This window comes from Ursus americanus, chromosome 13, assembly GCF_024610735.1.
Source record: "Ursus americanus isolate L20-20 chromosome 13, mUrsAme1.1.p, whole genome shotgun sequence".
Taxonomy (NCBI): domain Eukaryota; kingdom Metazoa; phylum Chordata; class Mammalia; order Carnivora; family Ursidae; genus Ursus; species Ursus americanus.
Window position 1 is genome coordinate 5,297,245 of NC_142139.1, and position 13,876 is coordinate 5,311,120.

At 44.0% G+C, this 13,876-nt stretch overlaps 1 protein-coding gene across 9 annotated transcripts in view; it reads left to right on the forward strand.

The window, feature by feature from the left end:
• The window catches only part of MCUB (mitochondrial calcium uniporter dominant negative subunit beta), a 110,219-nt gene that overhangs the window by 82,667 nt on the left and 13,676 nt on the right, over positions 1-13,876 (forward strand). For 2 of the 9 annotated variants that reach the window (XM_045799166.2, XM_045799168.2), the window contains exons 5-7: positions 2,250-2,410; positions 3,594-3,797; positions 4,385-4,501. In XM_045799166.2, coding sequence (XP_045655122.2) covers positions 2,250-2,410; positions 3,594-3,797; positions 4,385-4,501 — 482 coding nt within the window. The other 7 variants (XM_087866391.1, XM_045799162.2, XM_087866392.1 and 4 more) reach the window with 7 other exon arrangements.

The window sequence follows — 13,876 nt, forward strand, 5'->3', positions numbered from 1 at the left end:
TTTAAATTGGTAATACAGCATACGAATTTTGCGGTGCCATTTCTTTCTTTCTTTTTTTTTTTTTTAAGATTTTATTTATTTATTTGACAGAGAGACAGCCAGCGAGAGAGGGAACACAAGCAGGAGGAGTGGGAGAGGAAGAAGCTGGCTCCCAGCAGAAGAGCCCGATGTGGGGCTCGATCCCAGGATTCTGGGATCACGCCCTGATCCTGGGATCACGCCCTGAGCCGAAGGCAGACGCTCAACGACTGAGCCACCCAGGCGCCCCATGCGGTGCCATTTCTGAAAGACCGTAGCTTGTCACTGAACTCAGATAAATGTTTCATGTGACTTAACAAAGACTCTTGCCTTTGAACAGACTTTAGCCAGGTGCCTCTGAGCCCTCTTCTTGACTAGACCTCAGCCTTGACCTATAAAGATGGCAGATTCTCCACACAAATGATTTTGTTCACCCCCACCCCCCGGCCCCTAAGAGACTTGAACAAACACCGGCATAGTTTCTGCCAGCTCAAGGGCCTATTTTCAGGATTGTGACTAGAGCCCTCCTAAAATGCCTGCCTGGGAAAGTGTAACACTGTCAGGAGAGCTTCCCGTTTGTTCAGGGGAAACCTGGTGATAGGCAGATAGGTCCCTGAGCCCCCTCTTCTGGCAGTTACTTTGGAAAGCTTGCAATTACAAATCCTTTCTCTGTGCCTTAGAAGTGTATAACTTCTGCCGCCCAGAGCTGTCATCTCAAGGACCTGAGAAACTACTCTTCCAAACGCAGCGGTTCGGGGAGGGGAGGTGACTCTGCCTCTCGCTCCCAGCGGGGTGGCTGCCTCCCTCTGACTTGCACACCGCCCTCTGTTTGTTTCCCTTCCGCCTAAGCGCTCATTAACAACACAAGCGGCCTAGTCAGTAACCAGCAACCTTCACACCCAGCGTTTGTAGATTTCCACTTGCACGACTCTGCTTCAGGCCCTGACGTTCCCCTCCGTCCCTGGTCACGCCAGCCACCTCTGCGCAAATAGAAGTTGAGCTCAGTTCAGACTGGATCCTTGTCCGTATCGTGGTTACCGATTACAGTCTGTCATCACTTGAGCGTCTGGCTTTGTCCTGAGTGTGCGCCACAGCTTGGGGCAGAATCGTGCCCCATCTGTACCTTTCTTCTATATGTAGACCTTTGACTTTTTAAAAAAATTTTTTTAAACCTTTTAAATAGCAGTGCATTTTTCATCAAAACAAAAGGGCTCTGACTGTTCTACAAACCTCAGAAGCCTAGAAGGGAACTTCTCCTTCTCACTTCTTCATGGCAGCTGTAGAATGTAGAAGGGGTTAAAGACCACAATAAAGTCCTGAAGGCAGTGGATGGAGATGGAAGGGAAATAACTTGAGGTCTGTGGCGCGCACTGGGGGCGCACTGGAGGCACACTGGGGGCAGTTACAGCCCTCAGGAAAGGAGCACTGCAGCCCAGTTCTTGCGGGAGTTTATAGATCCACAGAGGCGGAGGAGTAAGAGAAATCCATAAGCAAAAGAACTTTGTGAAAAACTTAGAAACTGGCTTCCTTTCTTCTCAGTGTGAACTTCCTTTCAGATCTACATCTTGTTGAAAAGAACTTAGACTGTAACTGCTTTTCAAATGTATATTATACTTTCGTTTACATGTTTGTACACCAGCTTCCCTCCCAGCGCATCCTAGAGTAACTTTTTTTTGGAGAAATGGCTGGGGTCTAGGGGAGGGATCTTAGGTTGAAGTCAGGTATAAAAATGAACATAAGGAAGACTCTTGGTGTGATGAGCACTGGGTGTTGTACGTAGGTGACAAATCACTAAATTCTGTTCCTGAACCCAATATTACACTCTATGTTAAGTAACTAGAATTTAAATAAAAACTTGAAACAACAACAAAATAAACCCATAAACTAAAGTGTCAGAAACTAAGGTGAGGCACGCGCCTGGATTCTGGTAGATGGCTACTTTTCCCTGTATGAAGATTTTTAAAGAAACAGTAAAGTCATATTACAAAAGAAAAAAGACCAAAAAATAATGAATTTTGAGCTTACTGTCCAGTAATTTATCATTCCAGAATTTGTTTCTGTGGGAGGGACGAATCACCTGAGACAGGAAGAAAGGCCCATCCCAAATGCCTCCTTGGGACTTTCAGCGCCCAGGCCACCAGCCACGGGCCGAGGTTGGGTTCCCTGGACTCCGAGAGCCTGGAGGAGGAAGTGTGGTGACCGCCTTATGTGTCTTCTGTGTCTTTCCTCAGAAAAACTGAGTATGGAGCATGCTGCGGAAATGGACAGTGTGAAATCCTTGGTTCACAGACTGTTCACAGCTTTGCACTTAGAAGAGTTTCAGAAAAAGAGAGAGCACCACTTACTGGAGAGAATTGACCACCTGAAGGGACAGCTGCAGCCTCTCGAACAGGTTAGGAAGCTTCACCGTTGAGTGTGGTTGACAATAACACTGTTGACTGAGCTCTTGCTGAGTGCACGTCTTGCGAACGTTCTACAGAGGCTCGACTTCTCCCTCAGGCCTCACAGTGAGCCTGTATGTTTGGCACCGTTACCTTTGTCATCCTTCAGGTTTCCGAGGACAACGGCTTGAGTTTTTCAGTGTAGACCCTACTGTACTACTTAATTTTTTTTCCCCCACAAGCTGGGATTAGTCCTGCTGAGCAGGGAGCCTGCTTCTCCCTCTCCTACTGCCCCCCCCCCCGTACTCTCCCCCGCCCCCCCACAAATAAATAAATAATCTTAAAAAAAAAAACAAAACAGGTGGGTGTCTTCTCAGTATCTTTGTATCTAAAGGAAGTTTCTGGAAATAAAACAAACTCTTAATAGTATCCTCTAAGGATACTTAGGAGACGGCAGAGTGAGGGACTTTTAAATTTTATTTGTTGGATTGTGTACCCATGTTTTTATTTTTACTTTTTAAAGTGTTGGTGATGTATTTACTCGTATTAAGAGTTGAAAATCTGGAAAGGTGCCAATGGAGAGTTTTCCTCCTACTACCATATCCTGACACGCATGGATCGTGTTAGATTTTCTTCATCTGTGTACACACAAGTACACATACATTTCCTTCCCTTTTTCAGAAAAGGGCAGACATTGTTACATACTAATCTCACTTTTTTTTTTTTTAACAAACTGTATCCTGGAAGGATCTCCACATTGTGCATAGTTTGCTCACTACTTCTGCACAATAGCTTGGTAGTCATATGCCTAAGTGTCTTTTACTCTTGAGAATCTGTGGGGAACCGTGTGTGGGTGAGGATACCTCCAAAAGTGCGATTGCTGGGGCGAAGAAAATAGGCATATAATTTCAGGTTTCCGAGGACAGCGTCTTGAGTGTTTCATTGTAGACCCTTCTATACTATTTAATCCCCCCCCCATAAGCAGGTGTTACCTTTATAATTTAAAAAAATGACTCATTTAATGAACTGATTTGGAAATAAGTGAACACTCAGGACTGTGTGTTTTCATAACTTGTCCCTAAATCGGACCTCATTAAAATAATGCAGACAGGTGTAATTTTACTTTTGTTCCTTCGTTTCTTTCCCCGTCAGTCGGTACACTGTAAACTGAACCAGGCTGTTTTTGCCCTCCAGGTAAAAGCTGGCATCGAAGCTCGCTCAGAAGCCAAGACCAGCGGACTTCTGTGGGCCGGGTTGGCGCTGCTGTCCGTTCAGGGCGGGGCGCTGGCCTGGCTCACTTGGTGGGTGTATTCCTGGGACATTATGGAGCCAGTGACATACTTCATCACGTTTGCAAATTCCATGGTCTTCTTTGCATACTTTATTGTCACTCGGCAGGTGAGTAGTTTGTTAGGAAAATGCTAAGTTAGAACATGTTTTGCAAATAATTCCTTATCCAGCTGAAGTAATGAGCAATAAAGTCTTTTTTATTTACGGAATTGCTCTCTGGGTTTTTCTAAGCTGATGAATTTTGTTGTTTTTCACAAGGCTATAGATTTATATACACAGAAAACCTATAACCTCAATAGAGAAATAGCACAGTGCATGAATTTCTCCATGGAGATAAACACAACAAATTTTGTTCTGTGTCTTTATAAATAAAATTGAATATGTGTTGCAAAAACACCCAGTAACTTTAGCTTTATTGCACGATTATTTTGCCAAAACAGTTTTCTTTTTCTCCTTTCTGTCCCAATATGTGTGATTTCTCTTCCCAGCCTGCTTGCTTTCGAGAGCAGCAGCTGATCTCGAGCAAGATGACACGTTTTACTTGTGTTGCCTTATGCTCGCGCTGCTGGCCGCTGCAAACATTTTACTCCTCTGCCGTCTTCTGCTGCAGTGCTGCGAAGGCAAGTGTCTGCCTTGCACAGACCTTATGTTCATTTAAAACGTGTTCTTTTTTTTTCTTCTTTTTTTCCTTTTAGGATTATACTTACTCAGCTGTTAAGAGTAGGCAGTTTCTTCACTTCTTCCATAAGAAATCCAAGAGACAGCATTTCGATGTGGTGCGGTATAACAAGTTGAAAGAAGACCTTGCTAAGGTACGACCTCTAATAACTGGTCCTGCTGGGGTCTTTGGGAGCCGAGCATAGTACTGGCGAAATCCCCAAGTTAAATCTTGGTCCTCGATAGACTTCAGTGTACTGTGCTTTGCTCAGTGACACAGTTGACCTATGTGATGCTAATGTCATATCATACAGTTTTGGTTTTGACTGTATTCTACATGGGGATATCTTTTTTTTATTATTATAATAATGTTTTTTTATTATATTATGTTAGTCACCATACAGTACATCCCCGGTTTCCGATGTAAAGTTCGATGATTCATTAGTTGCGTATAACACCCAGTGCACCATGCAGTATGTGCCCTCCTTACTACCCATCACCGGTCTATCCCATTCCCCCACCCCCTCCCCTTTGAGGCCCTCAGTTTGTTTCTCAGAGTCCATAGTCTCTCAGCTTCATTCCCCCTTCTGATTACCCCCTCCTTTCTTTATCCTTTTCTTCTCCTACCGATCTTCCTAGTTCTCATGTGACTGGAGGAGATAATGCTCAGTGAAATAAGTCAAGCAGAGAAAGACATGGGGATATCTTTTAATGTGTGTGGGGAAAATGTCTGTAAGTGACTTGGGATAGTAAAATAATAGTTTTCAGTAACAGTCTTATTTCTGTTCACTCTGTGTGTTTTTAAAGAAAACAGTCCAAGGTCAAGCTCAACTTTTTTTTTTTTTTTTTTTAAAGGGCCAGGGCAGAGGGAAAGGGGGAGAGAGAATCTTGAGCAGGCTCCATGCCCAGCGTGGAATTGGACGTAGGGCTTGATCTCACAACCCTGAGATCATGACCTGAGCAGAAATCAAGGGTTGGAAGCTCGATCAACTGAGCCACCCAGGCATCTTTCAAGCTCAACTTTTAAGAACATAGAAGAAAGTAGACTTTTAGGAAGATGAACACGGATAAAACATTTTAAGCTTTTTAAAGGCATTTATAAGTTTCTTCTCCTTAAAAGTGAAAGAATCAATGTGGTATTCCTCCTTTCATCTTTTCCATCTTTCCGGTGAGAGAACAGAGGTGCTTAGTTACTTGGCCAGGTATGACACTGTTAGAAAGTGGGGCATTGGGGCATGAACCCCAGCAGTCTGAGCCTGGAGCCTGTGCTCTGAAGGTGTTCCGCACAGCCTCTGTCTTCAGCTTTTGCTCCGGCCTCCCAGTGGACCCATTGGCTCTGTTTTGATGGTAGCTTCTCAACACACTGACTAGATTTTTAATTTTTCTTACTAATTTTAGAAGAAAAAAGTTTTGGTAAAGATCTCCTCCATTGCTTAATGCATGCTCCTTTAATAGCCAATATTCATAATATCTCTTGGTACCAGTACCTTCTAAACTGCCCATCCCTCAAATTAAAAAAAAAAAAACAGTTATTAGTAGAACTAAATTTGTAATCCAAGAATTGGGGATGATAAAACCTTTAACAATTTTTTAAATTCTATAAAATCACTACTTAGGAGAAGTATTATGATTTTATTTTTAATTAGTAGGTACTCTTACATTTGAATGATCTACTCCAAGAAGGCTAAGGGGTGCATGTTCTTCCAACTAGTTCATAGCCCTGGGCATTTCAGATTTAAAGTAGCCCCTGTGGGGGCGCCTGCGGGGCTCAGTCGGTTAAAGCATCTGCCTTCGGCTCAGATTATGATCCCAGGCTCCTGGGACCCAGCACTGAATCAGGCTCCCTGCTCAGCAGGAAGCCTGCTTCTCCCTTTCCCTTTACTGCCCCCTGCTTGTGTTCTCTCTCTGGCTCGCTCTCTCTCAAATAAATAAAATCTTAAAAAAAAAAAAAAAAGAACAGCACCTGTGAAGTATTTTTTAAAGGTAATAACATTGCGGAAGAAGGAAGACTGATAGGTCACAGAGTGGTTTTCTTTTCCCCTAAGAGCTAGAGAAACCATTGTAAAGGGACAGCGAGCACAGCAAGAACTTGAAAGATATATTAGAACTTAAACCCTTCTTTTGAGAAAGGATCCCTATTTATCGAAATACTGTAGACATTTGCCATTAGTAGTTTAAATATGTTTATTAACCTGACGATACATTAAATGTATAGAATTCCTCTCGTGCAGTAACACTTTCTCCTTCTCTCTGATCGTGTACTTTTATCTTTTTCCCATTGACAGGCTACGGAGTCCCTGAAACAGGTGCGCCACTCTCTCTCTTTGAGAATGCAAGGGGAGGAACTCAGTGAAAAGAATTAATCTTACATTTTTAAATGTCATTGAATTTTTCCAGTATGTGTTGATTCTGCGACTGAGGAACCGGAACTTTTTGAGTCCCATAGTTCCTTTGAATTTGATTGTTTCAGTCTCTTTTGTTAATTAAAAAAAAAAAAAAAAAAAACCTTGCAAAAACACAGGTATTCTTTGTAGTTCTCACTTGAGGTTCTGGTTTGTGGATTCACACGACTTGTGCAGGAATCATGCCCGCAGGAGCTTGGACTCGTCCATCAAAGTCAGAGCAGCTGCTGCTGCGGTCTGGCCTTTGAGCTAAGAGTCCTCGTCCCCGACGTTGTGGTTATTCCCCTGCAAAGGGGGGTGGTCACCCTGCATGACATCCACTCTTGCTCTTAGACTTCCTTTAGAGTTGCCTTGTCATTTATTTTTAAATACATGATAGTTAGAAGACCTTTATCATGAAACATAGCTAAAATTATTATAAAATGTCATTTGAAATGTTTCATCTTAACTAATACTGAGATAGAGACTGTTTATATGATGGCAAGTACTGATGTCGGCACTTTACCTGTGTATTATTTGTAATCCTGTAATCCTATGAAAGTAGCTATTTTTATTTTATTTTATTTTTTAAAGATTTTTTTATTTGACAGAATGACAGTCAGTGAGAGAGGGAACACAGCAGGGGGAGTGGGAGAGGAAGAAGCAGGCTCCCAGCGGAGGAGCCTGATGTGGGACTCGATCCCAGAAAGCCGGGATCACGCCCTGAGCCGAAGGCAGATGCATAACGACTGAGCCACCCAGGCGCCCCAAGAGAGTAGCTATTTTTAATCCCAGTTTAATAACAAGGAAACAGGCACGGAGAGGCTAGCTGGGCCGAGTGCACAGAGCCAGATTTCAGCACCTACTCAGAGTAGAGGATGAATCTTTGTGCATTTACAACTAATGGTGTTCAGTCCATTGTCCAGGATTTCATGGCCTGTGGCCCAGAAAGGGTAATGATGATCCCCTGATACTAGGGATTTGCTATTAAGAAGAAAAAACCCCCAAAGCCCCCAATGTTCTCAGAGTTTATCTTTCGATCAAATCCGAGTCAAACATCCTACACCTAACTAGAGCAGCACACAGTGACCTCTTGCTGTTGGTGTCCTCGTCTCTGACACGTGGATTGAATCACTACTATATTGGTGTTAAGAATTTGCACTAATATGTTTTTATAATGAATATCACCAGGTTAAGCGTTATGATGAAGCCTTAGGACATGTTCTGCCTTTGAACTCTGTTCCCAGGGAGAGACAAGACCATCAGTACGATCAAAGTTAAGAGAAGCCACTTGGGAAAGGTGGGCCTTGCTTTTGGGTGGAATCTGGAAAGAGGGGGAAGCATTTCAGGCAGGGATATGGGGGAGTGGGGTGGGGGAGTCCTGAAATGGGTCTTGGTTCAGTATTGGTGGAGTATTTCTTGTGTAAAGGAGATTTCTTGAAACAAGTTTGGACGGGGAGGATGGGGTCAGATCACGGAATCGGGATTCTGGATTTAACATGGAAAACAGCAGAGTGGGTCCAGTGGGGGATAGAAAGTGTGTGGGCTTTCGGGTCAGGCAGCTTCTGCCACTTACTAGCTGGAGATATTAGACAACTAACCTGGCCTCTCCTTATTAAAATAATTAGAAAATACCATTGACCTTATTGAGAGTGAAGGGAGATAAAATCCTTTGAACACTGCCTCATCTAAGCTACTCTATAAATGTCACCCCTGAATTGAAGTTTCAGGAGATCAGGGCTTGTTGTTGGCTTTGTTCGCTGAGGGATCCGTCCCCAGTACCAAGAATGATGCCGGGGGGCGCCTGGGTGGCACATGGGGCGCCTGGGTGGCACAGCGGTTAAGCGTCTGCCTTCGGCTCAGGGCGTGATCCCGGCGTTACGGGATCGAGCCCCACATCAGGCTCCTCTGCTGGGAGCCTGCTTCTTCCTCTCCCACTCCCCCTGCTTGTGTTCCCTCTCTCTCTGGCTGTCTCTATCTCTGTCGAATAAATAAATAAAATCTTAAAAAAAAAAAAAAAAAATGATGCCGGGCTCATGCCAGATACCCGGGAAAGAGAGGTGAAAGGCCTGTGGCATTTTCAGGTGTAGTGCTGGGCAGAGTCTAGACTGGGAGAGTAGCAAGGATGGCTTCTGAATTCTTGCAAGTGGTTGTACAGGCAATCTGGGAAGATGGGTGGACTGGAGCAGGCGTCGGCAGGCGTCAGCCAACTACTACACATGCCTTCTTTTGTAAATGCGGCGTTCCTGGCAGTCAGCTGTGTTGGTTTATGTATTGACTTTGGCTGTTTCTGCGCTACAAGCAGCAGAGCTGACCGGATACAGCAGAGGCAATGTGGCCACAAAGCCTCACATATTTACTCGCTGGCTTTTTACAGAAAAATTTTGATGACCCCCTGCACGGGAATATGGAAGATAATTATCAAAGAATACATCTATGTTTTTAGGGCTTCAGAAAGTTCGTTGTTTGAAAAGTGAATTCTTAGAGAAGATAGTTTCCTTTGATTTGTATCATCCTGGTTGACAAAGTAAAACAGAGTTTAATTCTTCAGATAAGGGACTGTGTGTGAGTCACATTGTACTTTACAACGGGGGAGACTCATTTCTGAGTGCCAAGGGGACAACTCAGTGGTAAGAGGCAGGACACTCCAGCCTTTTTAATATTTAAACTGTAGTTTCTCTAAAGGGGACATATGTTCTGTCCCATTTATGTTTATATTATAACTTTCTAGATCAGTTACCTAGGAATATAAACAAAGTGTGGTCTTTCTACTCAATTCCAGGTTGGAAGTCCAAACAGACTGGACCCACAATTAAAGGACTCCAAACATTACATGTTGATTTTATTACAAAAATGTTGTCTTGTTTAGAGACGACTGTTAAAATTCATGTTAAAATTCAGTCGTATCCCTACAACTTCCATAGCTCAGGTTTGATGGCATTTTGGTGCCCAGACAGTGGGTTCGGGAACCACCGGTACCCCTGCGTCTGAGGAAGACGGCGCTACTCAGATGAACGGTCCAACTGATCACAGTCAAGGGAAAAAGTGGTTGTGTTGGTTTTGCTTTCAGAGCTTTTCGATACCATCGGCTGCTTTCCCTCAGGTAACCAGAGTTGTGTCATCTTTGCCTAGAGCGCCAGGCAGTGTCCCTGAGGTGAACAGCCGTGTAGCCGTTAGCCCTGGGAAGCGGAGCCACAGCGCCGGCAGTGTCTGCGGTGGGCCCTGGCCTGACCGGCCGAGGCACACCCGTCCCGCTCACCGGAGCAGCGAGTTGAGACGGCAGATGCAAATGATGGCTTTTTGTTTTTTAAAGATCTTATTTATTTGAGAGAGCACGAGGGGGGAGGGGAAGGGCACAGCAGACTCCCCGCTGAGCAAGGAGCCCAGTGCAGGGGCTGGATCTCAGGGCTCTGGGATCGTGACCTGAGCCCAAGGCCGAGGTTTAACCCACTGAGCCGCCCAGACGCCCCAAATGATTGATTTTGAACTAGCAACTTGAGCGTTTAGTCCTCAGAGCCCAAACATTACCCGTCTTCAGCCGCTGGTCGGCTGCTAACAAAGTCACTCCAGTTTTACAGATCACGTTAGTAGGCATGGAATCTTGAACATGTTGTTCCCTTAACACGAAGGCCCGTGAGGGGGACCGATGACTGGAGCGGGTTTAGCGACCTGACCCGGAAGGGCGACAGATTCCCATTCGCGAGTGTTCAGCCTACACTAAGAACTAAGTGTGGTTTGTATTTCTTCCTCCCAATGCCATATAGCAGTTCTTGAAGGCGATGTTTTAAATGTTAGGTTTATTTTTTACAGAAGTGTCGCTGGCCTACAATACTAGTGTTCGGATAGTTCCAGGCGTACAGCACGGTGAGTCAGAATTTTAATACATCATGCCGTGTTCACCATGGTAAATCTAGCTGCTGTCTCTCACCACACAATACATATTATCACATATTATTAACTATATTCCCTGTGCTGTACATTTTGTTCCCATGTCTTATTTTATAACTGGAAGTTTGTACCTTTTAATGCCCTTCCACTATTTTGCCCATCCCCCCACCCCTCCGCTCTGGCAACAAGCAGATGGTCTCTGGATCTGTGAGCTTGGTTTTTTGTTTTTGATTTCACGTATAAATGAGATCATACAGTGTTTGTTTTTCTCTCTCTTATTTCACCTAGCATAATATCCTCTAGGTCCATCCTTGTTACAGATGGCAACGTTGCATTCCTTCAGGTCCATCCTTGTTACAGATGGCAACGTTGCATTCGTTCTTCTGGCTAATATTCCATTGTATATGTTATACAGGCACACCTCAGAGATATTGTGGATTCAGTTCCAAACCATCGCAGTGAAGCAAATATTGCATAAAATGCAAGTCAAATGAATTTTTTGGTTTCCCAGTATATTATGTTTACACTGTAGTCTATTAAGAGTGCAGTGGCATTATGTCTAAAAAAGCAATGTATAGTGGACCCTCAACTTGGGGATTAGGAATGCCACCCCCTGTGCAGTTGAGAATCTGTGTAACTTTTGACTCTCTTTATTTTATTTATTTATTTGAGAGAGAGAAAGAAAGCATGTGTGCATGAGCAGAGACAGAGGGAGAAGCAGACTTCCTGCTGAGCAGGGAGCCAGACGTGGGGCTTGATCCCAGGACCCTGATCACAACCTGAGCTAAAGGCAGATGCTTAACCCACTGAGCCACCCAGGCGTCCCCACCTCCCCCCAAACTTAATAGCCTACTTTTGACCAGAGCCTTAGCGGTAACATAAGTAGTCAATTAACACATATTTTGTATGTTATATGTATTACATACTGTATTCTTCCAATAAAGTAAGCTAGAGAAAACATTAAGAAAATCATAAGGAAAATACATTTATGGGCGCCTGGGTGGCTCAGTTGGTTAAGCGTCTGCCTTTGGCTCAGGTCATGATCCTGGGGTCCTGGGATGGAGCCCCGCATCGGGCTCCCTGCTCATCAGGGAGACTGCTTTTCCCTCCACCCTTCACCCTGCTTGTGCTCGCTCTCTCTCTCAAATAAGTAAAATCTTAAAAAAAAAAAAAAAAAGAAAGAAAATATATTTATAGTATTTATCAAAATCATCTGCATATTAGTGGACCTGTGCAGTTCAAACCCATGGTTGTTCAAGGATAAACTATACTGACTTCAGTAAAAAATGCTTCATGGATAGGTAAAATGCTAACCATCATCTGAGCTTTTGGTGAGTTTTTATCCTTTTGTTTGTGGAGGGATTGGCCTCGATGTTGATGGCTGCTGACTGATTAGGGTGCTGGTTGGTGAAGGTCAGGGTGGCTGTGGCCATTTCTTTAAGACAATGACATTTGCTGCATCGATTGACTCTTCCTTCCACAAATGATTTCTCTATCATCTGATGCTGCTTGATAGCATTTTACTCACAGTAGAACTTACTTCAAAATTAGGAGTTGGTTCTCTCAAACCGTGCTGCTGCTTTATCAACTAGGTTTATGTAATATTCTAAATGCTTTGTTGGCATTTCAGCCGTCTTCACAGATCTTCCCCAGGAGTAGATTCCATCTCCAGACACCACTTGCTTTGTTCATCCCTAAAGAGCAGCTCATCTGTTCAAGTTTTGTCATGAGATCGCAGCAGCTCCGTCCTGTGTTCAGCCAGGACGGACTCCAGTTCTTTTGCTCTTTCTACCCTCTTTATAGTTACTTTCCCCCCGAAACCTTGAACCCCTCAAAGTCATCCATATGGGTGGGAATCAATTTCTCCCAAACTCCTATTTTAATATTTTGACCTCTTCCTGTGAACCACACGTTCTTAATGGCATCTAGAATGATGAATCCTTTCCAGAAGGTTTGCCCAGATCCATCAGAGGAATCACTGTCTATGGCGGCTACAGCCTTACAAAATGTATTTAATTATTAAGACTTGAAAGGTGAAATGACTCCTTGATCCACGGGCCACAGAATGAATGTTGTGTTAGGAGGATTGAAAACCTTAATCTCACTGTACATCTCCATCAGAGCTTTGGGTGACCAGGTTCATTGTCAATGGCAGTCCTATTTTAAAGAATTCTTTGGGGTGGGGGCAGTAGGTCTTAAAAATGGGCTTAAAATATTCAGTAAACCATGTTGTAAACGGATGTGCTATCATCCAGGCTTTGTTTTTCCATTTAGCACAGGAAGAGTAGATTTAGCATAATTCTGAAGGGCCCTAGGATTTTCCGTGTGGTGAGCGAGCACTGGTCTCAAAATCACCAGCTGAGTTAGCCCCTAACCAGACAGTCAGCCTGTCCTTTGAAGCTTCGAAGTCAGACGCTGACTTTTCCTGTCTAGCTCTGGAAGTCCTAGAAGGCATCTTCTTCCAAGAGGGCTGTTTCATCTACACTGAAAATCTGTGAGTAGCCACCTTCATTAATGATCTTAGCTGGATCTTCTGGAGAACAGGCAGCTTCTCCATCAAGCTGCCTCACCTCGCACTTTGATGTTACGGAGACGGCTTCTGTCCTTAAACCTCAGGAACCAACCAGCCTCTGCTGGCTTCTGCCTTCTCTTTGGCAGCTTCCTCACTTCTCAGGCTTCACAGAATTGCAGAGAGCTAGGGTCTTGCTCTGGATTCAGCTTTAACTGGCTTGAGGAAATGTTGTGGTTTAATCTTCTATCCAAATTACTCGAACTTCTGCATATCAGCAAGAAGGCTGTTCCAGTCCACCACTCCTGTATTTACTGGAGTAGTTTTAATTTCCTTCAAGAACTTTGTGTTTGCACTCACGGCTTGGCTGTGTGGCACGAGAGGCATCGTTTTTGGCTCATCTTGGCTTTTAACACGCCTTCCTCACCAAGCTTCTTTCTGCCCTTTGAGTTAAAGTGAGAAACCCGTGACTCTTCCTTTCACTTGAACACTTAGGCCTATTAGTAATCCTACAGTGGCCTCTAATTTCAGAATTGTGTCTCAGGAAAGCCGAGGAGGGCAGAGAATGGCCAGTCGGTGGAGCAATGAGAACACACACATTTATTAAGTTTGCTGTCATATATAGGTATCTTCGTGGCACCCCAGAACCATTATAATAGTAACCTCAAAGATCACAGATCACCGTAACAAATACAAGAATGAGAAAGTTTGACCTGTGAGAATTACCAAAATATGAGAGACACGAAAACAGC